Genomic DNA, 26,070 nt, shown 5'->3' on the forward strand with positions numbered 1-26,070 from the left:
TTTCTACAGCCTAAAGCTCCAGTAATTTCATCTGTAAGTCCTTGGTCTCTGGAAAAGCTGATTAAGGTGGCCTTTAGAAGTTAGCCTTTGTCAGCTGCTGCTTGGAGGGCACTTCACACGATGCCGAGCCGTGCTTGGAAATCCAAGGTGGACCAGAGACAGCTGTAGTGATTCTTGGTTGGAGCAAGCAGCAGCACAAAATGGACCCAGAAGAGAAGAGGAGTGACCTGTCTGAACAAGAGGAGGCAGGAGCAACCTGTCAAGTGGAGAAGTGGGAATCCACAGCACAAAAGCTGATTTAAATCAAGTGTTTTGCTCCAAGGAGCTCTGTTCTCTACTGCGTGCGTGATAGCTGCCTTGCGTGTGTGCTCAATGGCAATACCTGGCAGGTGTCATTTGGGGTGAGAAGCTCCCTGCCATGTTCACCTTCATGGAGAGATGAGCAATGTGTGGAGCACAAGTGTCACAACTCTACTGCTATGCCAACTGCTAGTTTTCCCTTTTTATTGGACATGTCTGGTAAGATGACAGGTTGCGTAAGATGGGTTTAGACAGTATCTCAGTCCCCAAACCATTCCCCCAACCTTTTGTTAAAAAATGCAAAGCTACTGTCAGCAGATTTGTGTACAGACCCCTCATATCTCCATAGCTATGTGAGACCTAAACTCACCACTCCATTTCAAGTAAAGAAAAATTCTTCCCTGTGAGGGTGCTGAGGCCCTGGCACAGGTTGCCCAGAGAAGCTGTGGCTGCCCCTGGCTCCCTGGCAGTGTTCAAGGCCAGGTTGGATGGGGCTTTGGGCAAGCTGGGCTAGTGGAGGGTGTCCCTGCCCATGGCAGGGGGTTGGAACTAGATGGGCTGTGAGGTCCCTTCCCACCCAAACCAGTTTCTGATTCTATTCTATGATTCTAAATCCAGAACCACAGTTTTGTGGGGGCTTTCCCCCCTCACTTTAATCCTTAGATATTCCAGACATGAGGTAATTTTATTTAAAACATATTTATTAACGCTTTTATAGCAGCCATGCATGATTTGCCTACATTCAGACTAGCAAGCACGAGTTTATGGTGATCCACGGCAGGGCTCTTAGATCTTCTTGCAATGCCGATAACAATTTAAACTGGCAGTCTTCACTGCTTGAAGGTGAAAGGTCCTTTTCGACGCTATGAGAGAAATCTAGAGTGGTTATCACTCCAGGCTTTAGACAGCTTTAGCTCTAGCAAGCGTTGGTGTACTGTATTAAAAAGTTGAGAGATCAACAGGAGAATCTGGCTTTGGTTCTCCAAAGTTTTTTCTCATGTGAGTGTCATTTCAACATCCAGCAGTTGTGAGGTTGAGTTTGGTGGTAGCTAAAAGGGCATGGAGAGGTTTGGAAGCAAAAAAAGTTAACAAAGTGAGGGTGAAATTAGCTGGCTGTAGTGAGGAGGGAAGGGGGAGAGCGAGTGAAGCAAAGGTGAAAACTAGAGAATCCTTTTTGAAGTACAATGTCTTAAAGTCAAGTCAGCTAAGAATTTTATTGCTGGTTTTGTGCTTCAGCTTCTGGGCAAAAATCATGAGGGGAAGGCTCTAAGGAAGTCACGGTAGTTTATCTTGTCTTCTCCGCAAGAACATAGGTCAATAAGCTGGGGGGAAAAAGAAACAACAATCAACATAAAGAGTTGGAAGAAGGTGCAAATTTCTTTTTTTAGGAGAAAGTGCCCAGAGGTACTCCTTGTGCGACAGAGCAGAAGATCTTACTCCCCTGTGTGGAAGAGCCTGCCACCTTAGTAGTCCTGAATCACAGGTAACCTTGAGTGCTTATAGATGACACTAATCTATGCAAGGAGAAGAGTTAAAGTGTTTGAGTTCAATCCTGAATGCCTTCTAAGTATCACCACAGTGGCAATAGATCCACAAAAAATAAAGTGTGACCACAGACTGACATAGGCCACAGCCAATCTTTCAGAAACCCCATAGAAATCCCTGCCAAAAGTGGGATGGGGGCAGCATATCTGAACAGTTACTTTTCACTGGTGTCGCTTTAGTATGTGCACATGGTGTAAAGGGGAGACGCAAATAATTGTGCTCAGCTACAGCCCTACTAATGAGCCAGTTCTGGTATCCGTGCCTGACCCTGCATTGTGTTACAGAGCTATAGCCTTTGTGTGCTTAAGGGGAAGAAAGAGGGCTTTTGTTTCTTTAATTGCATAACTAATCTCTTTCTGACACCCAGGGAGATGGAAAAGGTCTAATATCACAGTTCCTTGAAAGGATTCTTCTTCCCCTTGTCTCCTGGAGACAGATTTACTAGGGTTGCTCTTGTGTGACTGACAGCTGTGCTTGTCTCCAATCCAGACAGTAGTTAACTATCATCTGCCACATGTTTAATTTATGGCACTGCCACACTTCTGAGGGCTCTGGGCACACTCCTATTAAGATTTCAAGAGAGAAGAGGGATGCTTTTAGCGTACAGGTCCTAGATGAGGCTTCAAACATGGGGGTTTAGCCTCAATTGTCACAGGTTCTCCACGTGCTCTTGGGCATGTCACTTCATCTCCCATTCTTGGAATGGAAGCAGGAAGGACTGTCACCACATCGTACGTTCCTCAGGGCAGAGTGGTCTCTGATGAACCCTGGGTGCTGGTCAGAGGCACAGTGCACATTCAGAGACCTAAATACCCTGCCTGGCACCTTTCTAACCACAGCTGTGATGCTCCTGGTTGGCTGGTTTAGAAAACATTGGGGCTTTTTTAGCAAGGGAAATACTCCCTCTGATTTCTAGATTTCTTTAAACTCTGAGTCTGCCTTTATTGGCCACTAATCTACCGCTTATCACATCATGCTAAGAAACCATCCTTGCCAGTCATACTCCTGAAAGGATCCTCCATCCCCGCTGCATGAATTTTTTTCTTCAGTTTCCCTCACATTTTCTGCTATGCGGACTGTGATCTCCATGTGCTGTTGCTCATAGTGCCCAGCAAGCCTATGTTTTAATTGTGTTAACCAAGTGGTTATGATTCTAATTTTTTTTTTTAAGTACAATACTTAGTTCACAAAACTTCAATTCCGTTGCTGTTAAATCCAGAAGGTATCTAAGCTTTCCTAAGGCTCGTTCCCTAAGCACCTCAGTGTCATCTCTACTCAAGCCCAGGTGACCTTAAGTCACGACAGACGCTCAGTGGCTCTGCAGCAGCCTGTGCCTGATCTCTATCATGATATACAACCTCTTCTGCTCATCCCTGAGACAAAACAGTGTGACCAAACACTAGGCTGCTCATTTGGGGGGCAACCTGGGTAACATCTCTTCCCTTTACTTAGAGGACAGCAATTGTTCTCTTCTAAGACACAGGGTCAGTCCAACAGCTCAGTTGTCCTTCTGAATTGAGACTGTCTTATGTTTTTCTTGAACTTGTTCCCCTTTGTAGGGTACAGCAGCTTTTGCTCTCGCCAGGCTAGGGTTGGTTTGTAGAAGAGCTATAGGAGGGGAACTCAATATGCACAGCACTCCTTTCTTCTGACCTTGTTAAGAAGAATGGCATCAGTCGGCACGCTCAAGCTGTTGCAAAGAGCTAAAAATTTTGCTTGGTCCAGGATGCCAGAGCCATCCTTGTCGCACTGAAGAAACGCCTCCCGAATGTTCTTGTTGTTTAAGTACTTATGGAGCTTCAGCTCTTCCTGAACCTGCACAATTAATTCATCCAGTTCCTGTTTGTGGGTCCCAAGCATGGGGATGTCACTGTAGAAGAAAGGAAGAACAGGACTTCATGTAAAAGCTACTTCTGGCAGCCTTACTGTGACACTCGTGTGCTGGCTGCCCACCATGGCTGGCCAGACTGTATTTCTGAATACAGAGCAGGCTCCTGGGGTGCTTGGCTTTTACGGTAAGCTCACCTCAACTTGGACTTGGAGATGAAGCTCAGTCTTGATCTTGGAGCATTAAGTAAACTGTTTTCCCTTTGCAGGACATTTCCCCCATGCACCTTCTGTCTGCAAGTGCTCTGGGACAAGGAGCATTTCCTTGTGTGCTCCATACAGTCCCAGGAACTGTATGTAACTCCAGTTTCAACCAGAGCCCCTGAACTACCATGATACTGACTGACTCCAAAGTGTGTTGTGAGGTAATAGCGTTGTTACTGGGTGACCCAAACTGGGTCCAGGCAGCTAAAAAAGAGGATGTGGTCTAGGCTTTGATGGGCTGATAAGCACAGCCAGAGCAAATGGAAGAAAAAAAAAAGAAAAAAAAGACTCCACCAACCCTCTTGCTGAGCCTGCAACTATCTAGTGGCTCATGCAGATACTGTTAGCAGCATCTGCTACAGTTAACTACTGTCTTTTGGGATAAGACAACTGTGTCCTTTTAGCTGCAAGTATCTGCTGCTGAGCCAGAGCTGTCCAGCAAGGTTTTTGGGTCAGCAGCAGCCACAACATTATATTGTACACGCTTGACCCCCTCTGTATGTGTCCAGATACAGGCTCTTGGAGCTGTATAATCGGCCGAGCAGCCATTAGACAGCAGGCTGGAGCCCATGGAGGCTGCTGGAAATCCCCTTAGTTGTCAACCCTGAGTCTCATTTAGCTCCACACCACCATCCTTTGAAGCCTACCTGTTGGCAGTCTCCTTTACCACCTGCCGTGGGCGAAAATGATCCCTCAGGGACTGCAGTGTTGCCGCAGGGAAACTCTCTGCGTTGTTCTCCATATAATTAAGCACATATTCATCGGCGTCAGTGATAACAAACCTGTGGCCAAACACTGGGGAAGAGGCATTAAAGAAAGCAGTGTTACTCACCTTTCAGCATGGGTAAGTTACTTCATCATCCAGGAGAGAGCATGGTTACTTGCCTTTCAGCATGGGCTCAGATTTGAGCGAGCTCTGTTATTTGTTTCAGTCTTTGAAGTGAGAATAGTTTCACTGACTCAAAGGGAGTTTTGCTGCATGAAAAGCAGCTGCTGAGAGCAAAGGCCCCGTGCTTGTTCCTACAATGACTCCCCCCATTAGCACTGGCATGTTTCTAATATTTCAGTATTACATTTATTTTCCTTACAGGATAGATTTCCTTACAGGATAGGCCTTTGCTACTGGAAGTCATCTGGCATAACTTTAACCCTGTGAATTCTGGCAGGTCCCAAAATGTAAACTGAACACGTACTATAGAGAACATAGCTCTTTTCCTAATTATGTCAAAGGTTCAAACGCTGATAGAAACAGTTATATCACTGTACACCAGCTGGTGACAAGGAAACTCAAATGTGATGAGACCCAGAAGGAATGGACCTTTCAAGTAAAGGAAGGTATATGCACTGTCTGTGCAATAAATGATGTATCAGAGAAGGCACTGAGGACAAATGCTCAGAGACTATTATCAATCCAGGCTGGATTTTACCTTCAATTGTAGAACCGATGGTGAGGTCAGAGGGCTCATAGTATGTGGCATTCTCTGTAGTAGAGCCTGGTTTGGCGACTCTGGTCTTTCCTAAGTATTTGCCTCCAATGATGCCAGAGTTACGGACTGGGGGTTCATAGATGCTGATCATGTCATTAGAGAGGAAATAAGAGAGGATGAAGCGACGCTTTCTGTCCTCAGGATTTGGTGATTCCTAGAGGAAAGGTAGTGGCTTTGGAAAAGAATGTTTCAACCAGGTTTTTCTTACCTGGGGTGCTTAGAAGCACCTAGTAACCCACTCATAAGCACCCAGAGTTTATAGCTTTTTTTTTTTTTTTATAGCTGACTAAACAAAGCACTTGATGTAGGTCAAAAGCTACAAATATGCTGACATAACATAACAAAGCCCCAGACAGCATTAAGTATCTGAATTTCAAAGGTTACTTGCTCTAGTCAGGCTAACAGAAGCAGAATCTGGGCTGCAATGACCAAGTACATTCAGTGTTTCCACAGACTGAGTAATCCAAGAGAAAGGAATATCCTACATGGAATGATTCATCACAGAGAGAGACTGGCTGTAAAATTCAGTATTAAAGTTATATTTTTCATTATAATGAGTGCCTGAGAGAGGTTGGTGCTGCTTCCAGCTCTTAGTCACAGGAAAACACTCCCCTGACACACCAGTGGGTTTACTTGCTTAGTTTAAAATTAAGTGGATCTGACCTCATCAGCTGTGACCTTTAGGAGCTCCTGCACAATAGGGAAAAGAAATCAGCCCTTAGTGTTTGGAGAGGGCAGGCACCAGGCAGCACAGGAAATGCCATTGCTACTGCTGGACGTGCCAGAGGCTCCTTGCATAAACCAACTGTAAAGCTGGCACAAAGGCCAGGGCCTGAATGCTGTTGCCGTGGGTGGAAAGCACCGTCCCCGTGGACTCCCTGGGTTCTGCGCTGGCACTTGGCTGCTCTGCCAGCACAGCCCCTTGCTGGCTGCTGTGGCCAGGACTAACCTGGGGAAGGACAGGTGCCGGGAGCCAGCAGCAGAGACACAGCAAGCTCGTGCTTGTGGCAGCGGTTGAAGGCAGGCAGAGGCACAGTGCCCAGTTGCAATGCTGTTTCAGTTAAGGCCATCTGTCACGTGCCGATGTCAGTGGGAGTTATTCCATAAATGGCTGTGGTTTTGTAGCATGTCTGTTTTGTACACTCTGGCCTTGTCTTTTTGCTACCTTTGCGTGCTACTAATTGTCACAGCAAGTACACAATAACCCAAGGGCATCCCCTGAGGGACACTCGCATTGGCTTGGGGAACTCTCTTTTCTCACCGGCACAGAGAAGAGTTTGCTAACAGCCTTGTCTGAGCAGGCTGTTCCTCTCAACCTTCTGACTCTACAACATAAGCTGGCACTATACCATCAAGGAAAGCACTTACCAGGGCCACCTGGTATCGCAGCACCTTGTGGTTATTCTCTAGCATTTTAATTATATCTTTCCGTGGAGGTTTTGGAAGCAGAGAAAAGCAGTTCTGAAGAGAGTCTTCAAGGATGCCAAAACCATTATAGGGAGGAATTACCTGCATCCCGAGGAGATATCAACAGCTGAAACTAACAGCAAGACAAAGTTTGCAAGACAGCTTATCAGAAACCATCCGTTTGGAAAGAAATCTTCTGTCACCAGGTAGCAATAGCTGTGACATCCTGCCCAGCAGAGATGCCACTAGCCCAACCATGTGTTGGATCCCTTAATTATAGAAATATTTAAAACAATTAAGAAAATCTGAAAGTCAGAAAGCCAGATAATTTCTCTGAATGAAGAGCCTATGTCTATACTAATAACTAAACCTTCCTGTGCACAGGAACTCAATCACCTATATGGTTACACTGTTAACCTAATCCTGATCATGTTCGTGATCTAGGCCAGCTAGCACTCCAAACCGTTCCTAGGCTTGGTTTGGGAGGTAGCAAGGGCTGTGACCATCCCCATTAGGCAGTTTGGACTTAGCCACCCTGATTTGGAGGGTGAAGGAGAGTTCAGTAGTATGAGTGCAGCATGCCAGTTGGCTTCCCAGACAAAACCAAATCCTGACACTGTTTAATTTTCTAGTATAGACATAACCAGAGTTCCTTCTATCACTATTAGCAAGTACTTTGTCCTTTACGGTATCAGAAATCAACAGTTTCAGACGACTTTCATTTTTATATCAATTATGACCATTCTTGCCTCGTCTTTTTCAAGTTACTTGCTCTTTTCTTTAAGCTGACCTTGTTTACTACAGGCTCATACTAAGCCAAACCTATACTTTACTATAAGAGCTTATACCGACTGCTTCCTTCCCTCCCTTCGAGAAATTGTTTGCAGTACCTGTGGAACTTTCTCAAGTGGTTTCTTATCTATTTCCACTGGCTGGAAGTCTGTGATGCCAAATTTGTCACGATAAAAGTTTCGTGTGAACCCATCACAATCGTAGATGAAGAAGGTGCGTCCAAGGAGGGTGGTAGATTTGCCGACAGCAAAATCTTTAGCTGTGTACCACTCAAGTACCTCCTGATCAGAGATCTCCAGCACACAGCTTGGAAAGGTCTCTAAGGACAGGGGAGCAAAAGGAAAAATAAATCAATCAGGTAGATGTTAACATTTCCTTGTGAAAAGGGATACAAAAGCAAGCTGTAAAAATAGCTCTGGAAAGCTGTTGGTACTGCCATCCTGCTACTGTTTCCCAAAAGATAAAGAATTTAGTCATCATTTAAAGAATTTTTCTTTGGCCAAAAACTGATGACACTTGGAGTGTTCTCAGCAAAAATTCTCCGGACTCAGTGCACCTCTGACACAGCCACCACATACGTGTCTACCCACCAAGGCACTTTAGACAGATGTGCTGGCCAGTCTAAACTTACTTTTCTTGTCCACAAAGGTTTTGGGCAAGCGTTGGCGTTTTATCAGTACTGGGAACAGGTCTCTACCATCATTTTGCCTGTAGACTTCCCGAATCTCCACTGTGTCATCTGCCAAGTAGTAATGGATGATGTAAGGCCGATTCTCACCAAACACACTGTTAGTGTCATCCCATGTGGCGTAGAAGCGAAGGACCTGGGGTGGAGAAAAAAAAAGGCAGAGAATACAGACAAGGATTAGAATTACTAATACTTTATCCAAATGAAGTGGGTTGAAATGGGTTGGGTGATTGGAGGCATCTCAGCAATCTTTGCCAGGTACAGAAGAACCAAGCCCTTGTACTGCGGGTACTGGAATGAATGGGCTGCTGTGGCAGCAGTGGGAAGGACAGCAGGGGCCTGGAGAGCTGGCTTACCCTGACAGCAGCAAGTGAGAGAGAACAGTTTATGCTAAGACAAGAAATTTAGTTCAGGTTGCATGAGGAAAAATGGGGGGAAGTAGTTAAAAAGCAGCAGAAAATAATTGCCCAGGAATGAGTAGAGAAGTAGGCTTAAGAGAAATGATTTTTATAATAAAATTTAATACAGAAGACAGAATCTTGTTTTGACTCTTAAACCTCTTAGAGGTTTCATGGCAAATTCTTTACTACTCTCATGCTGAGGAAGGCAGAGGGGAATGCACTCAGCAGCTCTGAGGAGGCTGCACTCACTGCAGACCCCATCGTGTTTCTGCCTAGTGGAAATATCATCTTTTAAGGCCAAGAAATCAAACTCCTCATACTGCAGTGCTCAAGAATTCCCCAAGGTACAACTCCTAAACAGCCAGCCCAAGAGCCATTGCAGGCAGGGTTGGCCCAGCACAGACTTGAATCGCTTAGGCTAAACTGGCAGTAAAATGGTAGCTATGGCCAAAAGAAACCCTGTCTGCTCCCCTCAAAACAGGGTGACCACATCCAAAATGGCAACTGGATATGATCCTGGCCTGTGCTAACTAACACCTAGCTGGTGGCCAGGAACTGTTTGATTGATAGCTGGCCAGGGACAATATGAACTCAGGTCATGTCCTGGCCCTGTTTTATTTTCTAGTATAGATGTAGTTTATAGGGTTTCTCACATTGTTTCTAGATGAAAAGAAGAAGATCCAGAGGAGCAGGGAGGAGAGTGTTAGTCATCTGTATACAGAGGGAGAATTCAGTCAGAGCAAGTGGCATTTGTGTCTGTCTGAAATTATCCACTCTCGTACCTGGCATCAACATTTTGGGGGAAGACAGGAGTGCATGCAACATGCCCATTCATATTACAACTGCATCTGCCCCTATCTGCTAACTTCCTGAGGCAAGTAGCTTATCTTATCTCAACAGAAAGCAAGAGAGAGATGGAGGATCTAGAGCATAGTCTCTGCAATCCAGAGAAGCTGTTCACAAGACACAAAGCCCAGCAAAAAGATAAAAAACTTTGTTTTTTAGTAAAGCCAAAGAGCAAATCTGGAGTCTGTTCATTGGACTGAGATTTTTTTAGAATGAGTAAGGTTGTAGACACTCACAAGACTTGGGTTTCCGTAACACATATAGTCTGTAATGTGGGTAATCACTACCAGCTCTCTCACCTGCTTGTCGTAAGTCAGAAACTGTTTGAGTTGGTCGAAATCTGATGGTGTGATGTACTTTCGCATAGGCATCCGACGCAGTTCTGTGTAAGGATCAAAAACCATTTTCTCTGGAGGGTTCAGTTCAATTCCTTGGCTCTCCAGGAACACCTAGGAAGGTCGTCTGAGGTATTAATGCTGCCGTGAGTTCTGAAGGTAAGAGGTAACTAGAGATTACAAATGGCCTGAGTGTTGTCAGAACACTGCAAGTTCATTCCTCACAGACCACCGGGCTGCAGGAGTATTAGTTCAACTGCAATAGCAAATACCATAGAAGATGACCAAGGTGTTTCTGTTTAAGCTGCTGCTTAGCTTTGCTTGCCTTTTAATTACTCAGGGCAGTCCTGTCCTCAACATCTTAACTCAGATTTTACTTGAGCACAGTTTTCCTTTAAATGGAAGATAACTGTCAATTGGTCTCTTTTATGTAAATGACAAAAATTAAATTAGTGCATAACTGTGGATGTAGTCAGCTGGAATCTGCAAGAGACGTAGGGCTCTCCAACACGCCAGACAGTGGAATTTAGTGTTACCCACACTAGGCCCACCGAGGCCCTTCAGGCCACAAGGATATGTGCCAGAGGGGCAGCTTCGGTCCATCTTTCAGGAGGAGTACTTTTGCCACAGAAAGAGGACAATCTGCTTGTTTATAAAGAGATTTTTTGCTTACCTTGGATGCATCAACAAACTCTGTGGTATTACTTGTGTACACACATCAGTCACCCAAAACAATCTCTGAAGTCAATGGACTTCTTCCCTTTTTGGCCTTGGGAAGTGGCCCCATGAAAACATTCATCCCATGAAGCACCTATGCAAACATCTCCAACAGGCATGTGAGATCACCCTGAAGACTCACAAAGTAGGTTCACACTTTCAGATTTGCTATTTTCTGGTCTGGAGGATGCCAGTTAATGATAAGTAAACCCCTGGCCTTGAGATGTAGACCCACATAGCTCATTTCAATCAACTCTGTGATTTCATGTTTTCTATCAACCAACCAACATTAACGTGAGAACCAGCTCTTCATCTCACGTGAACTGAATTTAACAGTCATCCAGTTGCAGCAGGGCTGGCCCCACAACAGCCGCATATATACCAATATATTACACATGCACGGGAACATTCCTGGGCACTGAGGCCAACTGGCAAGGAACAGCCTGCATCTCAACTCTCTCAGCCTCCAGGACAGGTTGGCTGCACGTAATTCATCTATTAGGAATGGTCCCTGGAGCATCCTAACTCCTGGACCACTCCTGGGACTTGCTTGGAAGAATAGTAGTTGACCAGGGCTAAGATTATAGTGGGGACAATCTAACAGGATACCATTATACTGGTATTTGTTATTACTTGTCACTGGATTGTTATGATTTCATTTACTGGTACAGAAATACCCAGAAACAGAAAAGCAGGCAATGAGTAAGCTCTCTTAGAAAGGTCAGTTCATACCATGATTCTCAACCCACAGATCATGACCGCTCTTCTGGCTTGGCTGTAGATGGGTGCAGAGTTTCTTACTGCATTCCCTTCCCCTATTCTTAACTGAGGAATATTAAGTCAGAAAAGAGTAAGGATCAGTAATTTCCCTTTCATATATGCACAATGTTTCATGCGGACTCTAAGCAGTTAAACTGTTGTACACATAGAAATGAGCTTAGACCAATTCTGTTCACACAGAAATAAGCTTAGAATTTGTACTGTAAGGAGTATTTCTGAGGACAAAGGATGGATTCCCAGCAGCCCTGGGGCAAAAATACTGAGCAATTAATGTGCCTTCAGCAAATATACCTTGAACTTCCCATTGATCTGAAGAAAGAATTCTCCACAAAAAGCAAAAAAAAGATTGCAAACAACCTTATTGCAAAAGCTACAGATGCAGACTACCGGACTCTAACAGCTCTGGCCACTTGTAACTCCTGGGATGATTTGTGTCAGTGTTCTCTGTTCAAGCAACACACCTGTGTGAATGGGTCACAGTCGACTATGCGGTACGTCCTCCCATACATGGTGATGTTCATGCCCCGATTCAGATCTTTCCAGTGGTAGTGATCCCCACAGTCATTCTTGGGCACCCGGTGGCGTCTAATAAGTCTGCCTTGAGGAAGACCGGAGTTCTGCACAACGGGCTCTATGACGGTCATGCTGTCATCTTCCAAATAGTAATAGATACCCACTTGGCGGATCCGGTAATGTTCTTCTGCAGAGAGAGGAACATCTTCCTGGAAATAGGCATCAAACTTCAAAATCTGCCAAAGGAGCAATATCCCAACAGGAGAAAGAAACAATTTGAACACCATGATTAGTCTATTAAGACAAATAATTTATTTGTAATGTTTTTTGGCAGTGCACAGTTACTGGTTTGAAACCTATAAAATCATCAAAGCCAACTGTAGCCTAATCTGTGACTGATGGCAGAGGCATCATGAGGGCTTTTATCAAGACCTGCCTTGTACAAATTTGTTACACACAAGACAGGTGTAAAAAATACAGCCTTTTCCCTACTCCTCCTTGATCGCCTGCTATTTCACCTACTGCCGGGTGCTTGGTTACTGCCAGTAATCTAGTCTACCGACATACATGGCTTGCTTTACTCTTGTCAGTTTTGCAGGCCCTGATTTAGGGAAGCTACTGGGAGATTTTAGTAAAGAGTTCATCCACGTCTGTGGATTTTAAACTCTGCATGGGTCATCTGAAGTCACATCTTTCAGCACTGACAGCAAAAGCTAATATGTGCTGGAGAAAGGAGGAGACAAATCAGCCAGTCAATCACAGTTCCTGTGCTTGGCAGAAGCATAAGGAATATTCCCTCCAAGACCATTCATTGCCCCTGAGAGGATGTAGGTGGCCAATCAGGCCTTGTATACCCAGCCTACATCAACCCAGAGGCCTCGGTAATTAAGTGATGATAAAGCCAGCGAGTTCCTACTAGCCAGCAAAAGTGCTTCAAAAGGGACCGTGACTTCCTCCAGCAGCACTGGGGCCCCTGCTGCTACTCTGGCTTGAATGAAGGGGCAGAGAAGTATTTGACAGATTAAACGGCAACATCTACATTACTCTGAAGGAATAGCCTCCGTAATTAACAGAGCACATCTGTTCCCCAGACTGTCTCACAGATGGGCTGGCTGCACACTGCCTTTCCAGGCCTGCCTGGCAGCGTGCAGACCCCTGCACACACTCAAGTCTGCTGAGCCTCACACGCTTTGCAGCAACTGCTCCCTCCCTGGCTGCGGCTGCACCAGCTCGCAGTCTGTGCGACTGGCACTTGTAAAATCAAGGGTCAGCTCAGGACTGCTCCAAGCAGACACATAGCCACCTCCTAGTTCGATACGATCACCAAGATAGGAAGTACTAATGGGGCAGTACAGGCTGTAACACACTGCGGTGACAAGCACAAGCAGAAATAGAGAGACCGCAGTTAAACAGTCTAACAGGATCCTCATTGCAAACTGTCTTTCACAGTTTAAGCTCAGTTACAATCTCAATATAGTTTTGGAAACGCAGAAGGCCAAGCTGTGGTTTACAGGGCAACGGTTATAAACTGAAGCTTTTCAGAGTTAATCAAACTTCTTTTCCAACGTCTGCTGGAAATGCTCTAGTGTAACTTGTGGGGAATGTCTTACATCGTCTACGTATTATAATCCTCCTCCCGAGCAAAGAAAGCCTCTTTCAGTCTGGGGTTCAGCTGTCTCTGACTAAGGGCTGTGGCATCTGAAAACTGCTGCACACTGTCCCATGAACCCTGGAGCTGACTGTTTATGTCTCTGAACTTGGTCAACGATATTCCTGGAATAAGCTTCTTTATACCTTTTTGTCAAGAGCCACATGTGCTGGAATGAAGCCTGAAGGTGGAGCCTGTTTGGCTCGCCCATAGGTCAGCGTGGGTCTCTTGTTGGATAATTCATCTAATTCAGCTTGAGAAAGCTGATTCACATATAGTCGCTCCCTGCCGATCCCCACTGTTGGCAGCCGAGGAAAGGCAAATCCATTTTTGTAGCCCAGTGTCTGGGACCGATGAAAAGATGTTTTCTGTGGAAGGAAATCCAGCTGTTAAAATACTACATGCACTTAGCAGATATAGCTACTGAAAGCACACAAAAACAGTAAACCAGTATAATATCCATAATGCCCCCCGCCCCCAGGATTTTATTATAACTTACTTCAGCAGTTATTTACAATCAGATTTTAAATTTAGATCAAGGCGGCTGAAAAAACAGTAAGTGGCTGGAGGAACAAAGCAGCAGAGTGAACTCGAATCCTAGCACTGGCACAGACTCCTCAAAAGCTTAAATCACTTAATTTCCCTATTGCCGCCATTCTCGGTGCCTAGAATGGAGTGGCAGCACTTCATCTGCCCTAGTATTTACCTCACAAAGTCTTTGTTCCCTACTCTCTGTTATGGCAGTACAGAGCACCATGTGAGCTCACTCTGTTACTGCCTTACAGTGCTCCCTTGACTATTACACCTTGTGCGCCCTCTGTGTTTTCCATTGCTATTTATTTTGTTAACCCTCTCTTGGAGATGATATTCAGAGGATTTTCTTTGCTGGGCTAAATCAAGGTGTGTCATGCTCCCAGAACTGCAATTATGAAACGTACCAAAGTGCATTAGCTGTTTCACCACCTCTCTCCACAGTCTATGCAAGGATCACACAGGCCGTTGGACTAGATGATCGCTGTAGGTCCCTTCCAGCTGAAATTTCTATTCTATTCTATTCTATTCTATTCTATTCTATTCTATTCTATTCTATTCTATTCTATTCTATTCCATTCTATTCCATTCCATTCCATTCCATTCCATTCCATTCCATTCCATTCCATTCTAACAACAGTGTAAGACCCTATAGCAGATTAATGAGAAGCCTGATAAAATGAGAAGAATTCTATCCATGTAAGCACTGTATAATATTGGCTATAGGAGTCATCTTTTATTTTTAGTTTTGTTGGTTTAATCTTGGTTTTGGGCTTCTTGCAGCCTTTCACCTATCTTTGCTATCTGCCTGACGTCAGCTACTGAGCCACTCTTCAATCTAAACAATTATCCAGATGGCAAAGGAAGGTCCCTGCTTTGCTTAAGGACACACAACAAGAAAATGTCAGAGCTGAGCATAGGACCTGATCTCTGTCAGCCCAGTCCTGTTCCTCACTACTGAAGATTAGGATCGCACTTGAGTGACACTAAGCTACTCAACTTGCAGCACAGTCCACCATGCCTGGTACCTCACTTGCAATCCTGAAAGCATTTGAAATAACACATGCCTGGCTGGTCCCACTGGGCTTTCAACACTTAATGCTCCAGAGAAAGCAGGAGAAATTATGAGTCCCTGATAATAAAATCCCTGACTTTACCTTGACTTTTGCCAAGTAAAACAGAGTTGTATTTGTTGCATTTCTAGCGCTGAAGGAACAAGCTTCAGCTCCTTTTCCAGACCCAGACTTGCAATCAGTCCAACCTCAGGCATGTGAGCCACTTCTTATCCACCCCCTCCCTCACCCCTCATGGTTAAGCCTCTAATCTTATTTATGCCTTCAAGGCCCCACTTGAATTTCACACAATTGCCTGTTTTCTCTTTAAACTGGTACTACGGATCTCGCAATGCTGTGGGCAGAGCAGTTAGAAAAACAGGCTTAGGTGAAAACAAGAGAGCTTACTGAAGACAAGTTAACAGAACATCTTATAAACATTAGCCCTGCCACAGAACTGCCATTTCCTTCTGTTAAATAAATACCAAAGGAAAGCTATGGGAAAAATATTGAAGGAAAACCAGGAAGTTTGTCTTTAAATTGGGCAATATCAGTGTTTGTCAGAAATGCAAGGGCTTTTAAGGGCCCACAGTTGCCTAAAGAAAACACCACATAAATTCATAGGGCTCCCAAAGTTGATAGGCTCTCCCAAGTGAGCATGGATGCCAGATAACATCTCACAGTATCAGGTGACTCATGTAAATATAAAAGGGAAAACCCAGAATGTAAACTCCTAATTAGTTGCTCCCAATCCATATCTGAAGACATTCCACTGAATGAAGTTCCTTCTTTTTGCCAAGTCTATAACGCTCCATGCAAACACTGTTCCCCCTCCCAGTGCCTCTGTTCCTCTGTCAGATGAGCACTAAGCAATGACAATACTTTCTTATTTGAACACAGAGGTTTTCTTCAGCACTTCTCAGCATTCCCTTGGAAAACAAGTATCACAATGCCCATTTTATAGACTGGAAAAATGAGGCAAAATGAGTTACTAGCACTCACTAGGGCTCATCCTGAGGAACACTGTAAAGCCATTTCTGGAGTCCAGATCTCCTTAAAACATTATCAGTACTTCATACTATCAAAACATTACCAATAATTCAAGTTACACTAAAATAACGATCTGCTTCGCTAAGTCCCGTGGGTGTTTCTTACATACACACAGCACTGCTGAAGTCAGTAAAAGCATTCACATGACTAACGCAGACAGGATTTTACTGATAGAGGAAATAATATTTTGCTAGGGGCAGAAATTTGCATTACAGATTTCCAAGACATTATAAATGATATTGAGGAAATAATATTATTAAGCTGACAATAATTCTGAGATAACCTTTATTACTGTATGATTAAGAGTATTCATTATGAGTAAATGACTCCACTTACTGTTGAAGAACTCAGTCGTCACTGACTTAGAAAATAGTTTGACTGTTCGTGCTGGAAGGCACCACTAACACTGGTACAGTGACAATTTATCCTTGGGTAGCCCTAATCCACACACAAGCAGAATAAAGAAAAGAGAGGGTGCTATTTAGGAAAACAGAGAAAGCTGGGTTCCCATAAAAGCATCCAGAATGATCTGGACAGGGTTTACCAAGGCCCATCATGACACAGTCCTTGTCAAGAGCACATCTGTCAAACAGGTATTGGTGACACCACCACTGCTGGTGTAAGGAACATAGGACAATATCCTCCTAAGGGAGCACTAGGGCCCTTCAGTGTTGTTACGATCCTTTAGAGGTTCCTCCTCACTCCGTCTGAGGAGTTACAGGGTACCTAGGAAATACTGTAGCCTCCTCTAGAAATACCAGGAGCATTGAGGTGGCAGGAGATGGAAGGGAAGCTTTCCTCTTTTGGGAGAATAAGCATTTCTGCTGGAACATCAAATAAGCCTGAGGTCTGTGTCCTGGGAAGTTGAGAGGCTCCGTGAGTGATATGGGAAGAGCAGAGTGGGCTGACCTGCAGCAGGGCTCACCATCACTTGAGAAGATTTGCCAAAGGGTAGACTGGGTTGGTAAAAGGTTCTCTCTTCTGTAAAGCACAGTCTAGGACACGTATCAGGAAGACATGGAAGTGCTTGTTCTGGAGGTGTCAGTTTTCAATAGGAATATCAAGGACAAGTAGTACTGTCCCAAGGTCGTCTTGGTTTTTTTTTTTCAGTACAGCATGTCCCATGACAAATGTTCACATGCAAGTATATGAGGTTCCTTATCCTGGTATACCAGAGCATACTGGGGCCCTGTTCTCCTGATGACCAGGCAACTTGGATGTATTGGGAGGGAACAGGAGGAAGAAGGGGCCTCACTTGGAATAGGGAGCCTTATGGAAATGGAGGAGCCTGTTCTTAAGGATATGAAGCTCCAGGGAAATGCTCTGGTCTATCTGTTCCCTACAAAAGTCTGGGAGCATTGCTTCTGAAAGAGGCAGTCAGGGTATTGGTTTCTCAAACTGGAATTTTTAGCATTGAGTTGAAGTTGAGCAATGGTGTCAAAACTTGAGATATTAGTTTCCCAGGGAGAAGGAAGGGCAGAGCTGTCAGCTGCTCTGAAACACTACTGGAAGGAACTGAGGGAGTATCAGTTCTCATCTGTGGAACTGCTTCCTCAAGAGGATATTGGTAGGATTTGGTGTTATCAGATCCTCAGTGTGTGGGCCATTAGGAATGGAGAATAGGAGAGGTTACTTCCTCATTTAGGTATCAAGTGCAGAGGATGAGGATGACACTACTTCTTCCAAGGAACCTGTGAGCAGCTGAGAGGGTCTCACTTCCTTGGCAGCATCCTGGAGGCTGTGGTGGTATCAGTTCTGCAGAGGGATACCAGTTCTCTGAAGCCTGTCATGTTCTCAGGTTCCAGACCATTAGTTCCCTATGAACTATCAAGGATTCAGTTCTCCAGGCCATACCAGGAGAGCATTTGTGGAAGTATCAGAGCTTTGGAAGAGAGGGTATCAGGACAGTATTGGTTGGCCAGGAGATCGGTGACTTCAGGGTGTATCTGTCCCTCTAAGGGTGGTGGGTGGGTCCAAGACATACCTGTTTCCCTAGGTGTGCTGGGATGGTTTTGAGGATTAATTCCTAGTGGAGGACTGCTGAGGTTAGGAAAGTGTTGGTTCTCCTAGGTATATCAAGTCAGTTGAGGGGATATCAGGTGCGTTTAAGGGTCCTGGTTCATGGCAGTATCAGAATGAGTAGCAGGTTCAGAACACATCCCTTTGGGAAAACTGATGGTTCAGCGAAACAGGAGTTTCCCTGGGGGAATCAGGTTTCAAGACTGTAACATGAATATGGGGATGCGCCTTCCCTTGGGGTACCACATGGACTGGCGGGGGAACTATTGGATGGATTCAGGGGTACTGTATCTCCACAGGGTGAGTTTGCAGACAGTAGTTCTGCAGTTATAAGAAAGTTTTTGGGGTCTTAAATGAAGCTGGGGGAACCCACCTCTCCAAAGCTATCAGGATAATTTCAGGGGTTATCAGATGGGTGCAAGATGCAATGGGTTCCTTGGGGACAAGATTAAGAGTAGCAAGTTCCCTGGAAGGTGGGCTCCTGGTCCCCTGGGAACAGACTTTAAATTACACTGGGAGTGTAACTTAGGGAGTACAAAGTCTGCTGTGGGTGGGATCAGGGGATACCAGGTGGGTTCAGAGACTTCAGGTCCCCTAGAAGTGAGCTCAGCAGATACTTGCTGGCTTTGGGAAACACCAAGTCCCCTGGGGGAGAGTTCAGTGGGTATTAGGTGTGCTGGGGAGCATCAAAGGAGTTTACAGGGCACCAGGTCCCTTGGAGGTCACTTCACAAGGTACCAGGTCCCCTGAAGGGTGCCTGGTGAGTTGGAGGGGTACCAGGTTCCAAGAACATGGGTTCCCAGGACACCCCCTCAGGGATATTAGGTGAATTTGGGAAGTACCAGGCCTCTTGGGCGAATTAGAGGGTGGTCTGAGGGAATAGGTGCTTCTCTCAGGGTGGGTTCAGGAGGTAACATGTCCCCCAGGGGAATATCAGGTGAGTTTAGGGGTACCGGGTTTCCTGGGGAGTTAGAGGAGGGTCTGAGGGGGTACCACGTTCTCTGGAGGTGTGTTCAGGGGGTAGCAGGTCCCCCGGGGGAAGCCGGGCAGGGTGCAGGTCACTGACGGGTCCCTGGAGCAGGTGGAGGAGGTAGAGGTTCGGGTCTCAGGGGGATTTTCAGGGGGGCGCTCAGGGAGGGACGTGCTAGGCCAGGTCGGGCCGGGATTGGGGGTGTCCCGAGGGAACGGAGGTAGGGGGTCCCCAGGAGGCAAGGTACGCCGGACGGCTGCGCTCACCATGGGGTCCCTGAAGGCGCAGCCCGGGAGGAAGGGCAGGCCCGGCCCCGGCTCCGAGCTCATGGCGGCTGAGGCGCTCCGTCCGCGCGCTCCGGAGACGCCGTCTCCACGGCAACCGCCGGTCAGCCCAGTGCGCATGCTCATCGGGCGGGGACGCATGCGCACTGAGCCGGGCGGAGTTCCGCGCTTGCGCGCTGAGCGACAGGGAGAGGTTGCCGTGGCAACGGGAGGGCGGGAGCGCGGCCGGCGGAGCCTGTCCGAGCGGCGGGGCGGGCAGTGGAGTGGCCGGGCCGCCCCCGGCACGCTGGGAAGGGGGGCCCGGGATGCCCTCATCCCCGCAGTGTGCAAAAGAAACGGTCCGGGGAGCTGTGGGAAGCATTAATCCTGTTTTCTTACGGATTTGAGCGCACTTCGGCCTACTCCAACACAGGCTGCGGCCATGTTACTCCTCCCCCTCAGGCCCAGCCGGGACCTTTCAGCATCCCGCAGCGTGTTGCCTCTGCCAGGCCCTCACCCCTTCGGCACAGCTGGACTGTGTCCTTACTAGTAAAATCTCTTGGCCTCCAAAATGGGCGGTGACATCCAGGCCGGCTTTTGGGAGTTGTCCCTGCCCTGTGCAGTGCCCAGGGAGAGGGGTAGCTGTGGAAGGCCAAATCCATACCTGGAGTGCTCAAAACATTTTAATGGGAGAAGTGACTGTGCTGGTTTATTATGTATATAGTATGTATGTTAGCTGTGAAATAGTGAGGTTTGTAATATCTAGCACTGACATAATTCCTATCTTTTAAACCCAATTTTTATCTCTGTCTGAAGGAGCAGCAAAAAGAAGCAGCAGGGGGGCCGTCAGGGAAAAGGTGGTTGTGCAAAAGTCACTCACAAATGCAAGAGATAAAAGCCAAATCAGTCACCACAGAGAAAAGAGGGTTTTGTATGTCTTTCCCTTGGTCTCTTTATCAACGGTACACAAGACAGGCCAGGCTGCAATTCAAGGGCAGGCAGCAGGATCTGAGGATTTTGTAAGCAGAAGTCAAGCAGAGAGAAATGCAGCCAGACCGTCTGTCTAAGCGTGGTGTGGGAGAGAGAAGAAAGGCAGCCGGTGGGAGATAAAGAATGAGGCTGATGAGCTTAGAAAGGAAAATAATAGGTTGAAGGCCAAGCAGGGCTGAAAGAGCTGGATCTGAAAGGCAGCAAGCTGCTAATGTGACTGCTGACTCAGATGCAGGTGCTGGGACTGACGTGCTCTCTTGGATTTCTCCTGCTGTGATATCCAAGCACCCTTTAGCAGGTTTCCTGAACTTTGCAAGGGCCAGGGCCTTCCTCAGAGAAGGAAACTTGCTCTGCGGGCCATGGGTTATCCTCTAGGAGAGTGATAGGAACTTTTTAACAAGGCTGTGTGGCAGAGTGCCCCTGTGCACAGCTTGCAATGGGGCAGGAGTGCTGCTATCCCGCTCTTTTGTATGAGTGGGAAACTAAGGCCAGGGGATTTATCCAGGGTCACAAAGTAGGATCTTAGGCTCTGGATAGGAGCAGGTTCAGGATCCTGTCCTGTGGTCCCAGTACATTCCTCCTGGGTGTTTTAAGGCAGATGGGAATGAAGAAAGGAAGATTAAGGAAAGCCATAGCAGAAGCTGGTACTTTTTTAGGAAGAGTGACCATAAAGCAGGCTAGTGGAGAAATGGGGAATAAGGAATTGAAGCAGAACTCAGAACATCTGGATTCAGCATCATCTTTGACATCAACTTCTGTACAGGCAAGTCTGACTTGCCAAGGTTAAGACAAGCCTCTTTAGCTTCCTACATCCCTACTCTCTATTTGTGAAAGGAAGTCTTTATTAAGGGTTCCTATCTCTTATCTGTTCAAAGGTTAAGTATTTTAGAGGAGATACTGCGCTATCATGTGTATATACCCTACTGTAATACGCAGCAATAAAAAAGTCCTCGTGCAAGGAGAGTGGATGTCTCAATACACCCCATCTGTGGTCTGAGGGATCCAAGGACTACTTCTGATGAGTCTCTTAAAAAAAACACTGAGAAGCCCAGGCTTGTTGGCAGTAGGCTGAAATTTGCCACCTGAATCACATCTAGTGACATATTCCAGGCTTCAGAGATCAGACTGCTGTCCTGTACCACTTTCCACACTGCTTTGTCATCATATCCACCGTTTGTCCAACTGACCAACAGACACCCTCATGAGGCAATATAAACTTGGATTTTTGTCCTTTCTTCCAGCCCATCTATTGGCTTCCGAGGGCCAAATATTTGATACAAGTGTGTTAGGATACTGCTAAGGAATGAGTTTAGTGCTCCTCACTTCATAGCAAGAGGAACTGTTTTGGATCGAGAGCAGGTCTTACCTTCAGCCAGAACAAAGCAAAGAACTACAGGATAAAGGATAAGCCCTCACCAGGAACAGCTGTGGGATTTAAGACACAGCATGTAGCTTAATGCCTTAAACATTGGGCACGTTCAGTTCTTTTTTTTCCCAGGGCTGCTAAGGCTCCACTTCTCTCTCTGAAGTCAAGAGGAGCAGCAGGCAACACTGGGAAGTATTCTTCTCCATCTAGTCCCTGAGACCATCTTCAGCAGCTGCTTAACAAAACAAAGAAGGAAACATCTTACTCAGAGCTGTTTGCTAATGCTCTGCCTCTTAGCCCGTGCTATCAGTGAGCTGCAAGGATAAGACCTGATAAAGATTGCCAGTGGGTAAAAGGAGCTCTTCTGTGACAACTCGCTGCTGCAATATCTGGTGCTTGAAGTAAAAATTGTTGTCTTCTCTCACGTTCTCTCCTCTGTGGCTGGCAACACACGAAACGACCAAAACAAAATGCCTCTTTCCTCTGAGGTAGAAGCTCTTTTACATTTTGCATTTGGCTTCATGTGGTTTGGATAGGCCAGTTCCCTTTTTTGCTAATAACTATCTCTAGCTTTTCATGCATCAAGGATGTGTGTGTGTAATATCAGATAATATGGATAGTATGGAGCACCTCTCCTGTGAGGACAGGCTGAGAGAGTTGGGATTGTTCAGCCTGGAGAAAAGAAGGCTCCGGAGAGATCTAATTGCGGCTTACCAGTACTTGAAGGGGCCTACAGGAAAGATGGTGAGGGACTGTTTATCAGGGAGTGTAGTGACAGAACAAGGGGTAATGGGTTTAAGCTGAAGGAGGGTCGATTTAGATGAGATGTTAGAAAGAAATTCTTTACCATTAGAGTGGTGAGGTACTGGAACAGGTTGCCCAGGGAGGTTGTGGAGGCCCCATCCCTGGAAGTGTTTAAGACCAGGTTGGATGAGGCTTTGGGCAACGTGGTCTAGTGGAGGGTGTCCCTGCCCATGGCAGGGGGGTTGGAACTAGATGGTCTTGAAGGTCCCTTCCAACCCAAACCATTCTGTGATTCTATGATTCTATAATGACAGGCATATAGTAAATATGTTCCCTAAAACAGTATCACCAGTTTCTTCTCAGCATACCAGAAGTCTCTATTTTTGTTTCTAGTTAAAAAAGTTAACAGTCCTGTTTTTCTGTTTTGGTATTTTCTATCATTCCTCTCCAGTTTTTACTTCATGGAAACTAAAAGCTTTGGCCTAACTCATCTGGTGAAATCCCTGTCACTTATGAAGAGGGTGAGACATTAGCAGAGCACATCCCTCGCTCAGAAATGCACCTCTTTCTTTGCAGAGCTGCCTGCACGCCTACTTGAACAGGAGCGTTTTTTCCTAAGCCGGTCTGGAGGGCTAGCGCTGAAGGCTCTGCTTTCGTGGCACCGGAGGCCTCTCTCTGCGGCCCCAGATGAAGACATCTCGCCCTCTGGTGGGTAAAAACACAACAGTATGGAAGCATATTAAGAAAAATTAAAATTATTAGTGTGGTGGTAACAGAAGGAAAAAGAGCAGATTTTTTTTAGAGGATTGAAATTCACACTGAGTGTATACCCTGGGGGACGGGGTATGTCCTCCTTGTAAAGAGGGTTTAAACTAGGGATGATGGGGCAGAGAGAGAGTGTGTTACCAGCAGCCCTGTCAGGGAGCAATGGGCAAGGTTGGTGAGCAGAGGGCCTGGAGTGATGTAGCAGAAAGAGATCACAAAATCAACAAAACAGGGCTTAAGCAAGGTCACCTCCAGCGTTCGCACGTAAACAAGGAAGTGCCTACAAGGCACCATTATGGAGAAATCCCTCAAACCCTTTCTGGGAAATTGGAATGCTGGATTGTCTCTCTGAAGTGGATGTAGACTAATGCAGGCAGCACAGGGACTACATACGATGAGTTAGAGATCCGTGTGCACCTGCAGGGCTGTGATCTGCAGGGGATCGGGGAGATGTGGTGGGATGGCGCCCATGACTGGAGTGTTGCAGTGGAGGGATGCAGGCTCTTTAGGAAGGACAGGATGGGAAGATGAGGAGAGGGAGCTGCCCTTTATGTGAGAGAATAGTGGGAGTCCGTGGAGCTCTGCCTGGATGATGAGCCAACTGAGAGCTTATGGGTAAGGATTAAAGAGAAGACCAGTATGGGTGACATTATAGTGGGTGTCCACTATAGGCTGCTTAACCAGGGAGAACAAGTGGATGAGGCCTACAGGCAGCTAGGAGTAGCCTCATGTTTGCAGGCCCTGGTCCTCATGGGGGACTTCAGCAACCCTGATATCTGCTGGAAGGCTAACTTCCTCCTCCAAGTGACAGAGGAGCCAACAAGAAGAGGTGCTGTGCTGGACCTCATACTTACCAACAAGGAGGGGCTTATTTGGGATGTGAAGGTCAAAGGCAGCATTGGCTGCGGTGACCATGGTTCAGGATCCTGAGGGGAAGGAGGAGGGTAAAAAGCAAGCTGACAACCCTGGACTTCAGGAGAGCAGACTTTGGCCTCTTCAAAGACCTCTACCTGCTTGGTAGAGTCCCACTGGATAAGGCCTGGGGAGAAGCAGAACCCAAGAAAGCTGGCTGATATTCAAGGATCACTTCCTCCAAGCTCAAGAGTGGTCCATCCCAATAATGTCTTGATCTCCTGATAAAAGCGGTCTATCCCAATGATTAGGAGATAGCAGATCATTGGAATGGACCTCTCTTGAGCTTGGAGGAGAGTTAGTCAAAAATGCCAGCAGGCCTGTGTGGATAAACAAGGAGCTCCTGGCAAAACTCAAACACAGAAGCATACAGAGGGTGAAAGCAAGGACACGGATAGGAAGGAGTACAGAAGCATTGTTTGAGCATGCAGGGATGAGGTTAGAAAGCCAAAGCCCAACTGGAATTGTCAAAGACAACATGAAGGGCTTCTATAGGTACATAGATGACAAAAGGAAGACTAGGGAAAATGTGGGCCCGTCGCTCAGCAAGACATGGGAGCTGGTTACACAGAACATGGAAAAGGCCGAGGTACTGAATGCTTTCTTCACCTCAGTCTTTACTAGCAAGACCAGCCTTCAGGAATCCCAGGTCCCGAGACCAGGGGGAAAGGCTGGAGCAAGGAAGATAGACCTTGGTGGAAGAGGATCAGGTCAGGGAATATTTAAGCATGGGATGCACCCACAAGTGCTGAATGAAGATGTCACTGCAAGGCCATGGTCATTCAGCGATCTGAATGATGACGGCAAGTGGGAGAAGTGCCTGAGGACTGGAGGAAAGCAAATGCTACTGCTGTCTTCAAAAAAGGCAAGAAGGAAGACCCCCAGAACTATGGGTCAATCAGCCTCACCTTGATCCCTGGGATGATGATGAAGCAGCTAATTGTGGGAACCATTTCCAGGCATGTTAAGGACAAGAAAGTCATCAGGAGTAGTCACCTGATAACCTTCTATAATAAAATGAAAGGAGAGCAATAGATATTGTCTACCTTGACTTCAGCTTTTGATACTGTCTCCCATAAGATCCTCATAGACAAGGTGTTGGTGTATGGGCCGGATGAGCAGTGAGGTAGATGAAAAGCTGACTGGATAGAGTCCAACGAAGGACCACCAAGATGATGAAGGGACCGGAGCGTCTCTCCTCTGAGGAAAGGTTGAGACAGCTAGGACTGTTCAGCCTGGAGAAGAGAAGGCTCTGGGGGATATTATCAGTGTATATAAATACCTGAAGGGAGGGTGCAAGGAGGACAGAGCCAGGCTCTTTTCAGTGGTGCCCAGTGCCAGGACCAGAGGCCATGGGCACACACTGACACACTGGAGGCTCCCTTGGAACATCAGGAAACACTATTTTACTGTGAGGGTGACTGAGCACTGGCACAGGTTGCCAGGGAAATTGTGGAGTCTCCATCCTTGGAGATATTCAAAAGCCATCTGGACATGGTCCTGGGCAACCAGGTCTCAGTGGCCCTGCTTGAGCAGGGGGATTGGACCAGATGACCTCCAGAGATCCCCTCCAACCTCAACCATTCTGTGATTCTGCACAGCTATCAGCAAGAACAGAAGCTCTAACCTTATTTCAGGTAGGCTCATGTCTAACTGATTTACAGCCTTCTGTCCACCAATAGTTGTGTCCGTTTGGCTTAATTTTAAACATGCGCTGAAATGTTTTGCTTGAACACTTGTCTTCACAGCCTGGCCACTGAAGCTGTGCTGCATTGGTGCCAAACCACTGAATCACTAGATACTCACCTCTGTTGCAAATTAAGGAAAACTGAACACCCAAGTACTTTTGTGGATGATG

At 46.3% G+C, this 26,070-nt stretch overlaps 1 protein-coding gene across 2 annotated transcripts; it reads right to left on the reverse strand.

Annotated features, from left to right (window-relative positions):
* Window positions 1-987: 987 nt before the first annotated feature.
* On the reverse strand, window positions 988-19,570 carry EFHC1 (EF-hand domain containing 1). Of its 2 annotated transcripts, XM_054819434.1 has the most exons (11): window positions 19,439-19,570; window positions 13,697-13,918; window positions 11,851-12,138; window positions 9,857-10,006; window positions 8,254-8,446; window positions 7,721-7,941; window positions 6,792-6,932; window positions 5,364-5,577; window positions 4,584-4,731; window positions 3,499-3,715; window positions 989-1,622 (listed from the first exon to the last, which is right to left on the reverse strand). In XM_054819434.1, the coding sequence occupies exons 1-11, from the start codon at window positions 19,499-19,501 to the stop codon at window positions 1,551-1,553; spliced, it is 1,929 nt and encodes a 642-aa protein (XP_054675409.1). In that variant the 5' UTR covers window positions 19,502-19,570; the 3' UTR covers window positions 989-1,550. The 2 variants fall into 2 exon arrangements, with proteins under 2 accessions (XP_054675408.1, XP_054675409.1); XM_054819433.1 differs by lacking the exon at window positions 6,792-6,932 and having other exon boundaries at window positions 988-1,622; window positions 19,439-19,545.
* Window positions 19,571-26,070: the final 6,500 nt, after the last annotated feature.

This window comes from Grus americana, chromosome 3 (assembly GCF_028858705.1).
Source record: "Grus americana isolate bGruAme1 chromosome 3, bGruAme1.mat, whole genome shotgun sequence".
In the NCBI taxonomy this organism is placed as follows: Eukaryota; Metazoa; Chordata; class Aves; order Gruiformes; family Gruidae; genus Grus; species Grus americana.

Bases quoted from the DNA above. Each gene is read 5' to 3' on its own strand.
- EFHC1 (XM_054819434.1), bottom strand. From the start codon at position 19,501: ATGAGCTCGGAGCCGGGGCCGGGCCTGCCCTTCCTCCCGGGCTGCGCC. The intron at 6,933-7,720 runs GTACTGCAAACA...CTCGGGATGCAG, and splicing joins CACTTGAGAAAGTTCCACAG to GTAATTCCTCCCTATAATGG. The intron at 5,578-6,791 runs GTAAGTGCTTTC...CCTTTCCTCTAG, and splicing joins TGCGATACCAGGTGGCCCTG to GAATCACCAAATCCTGAGGA.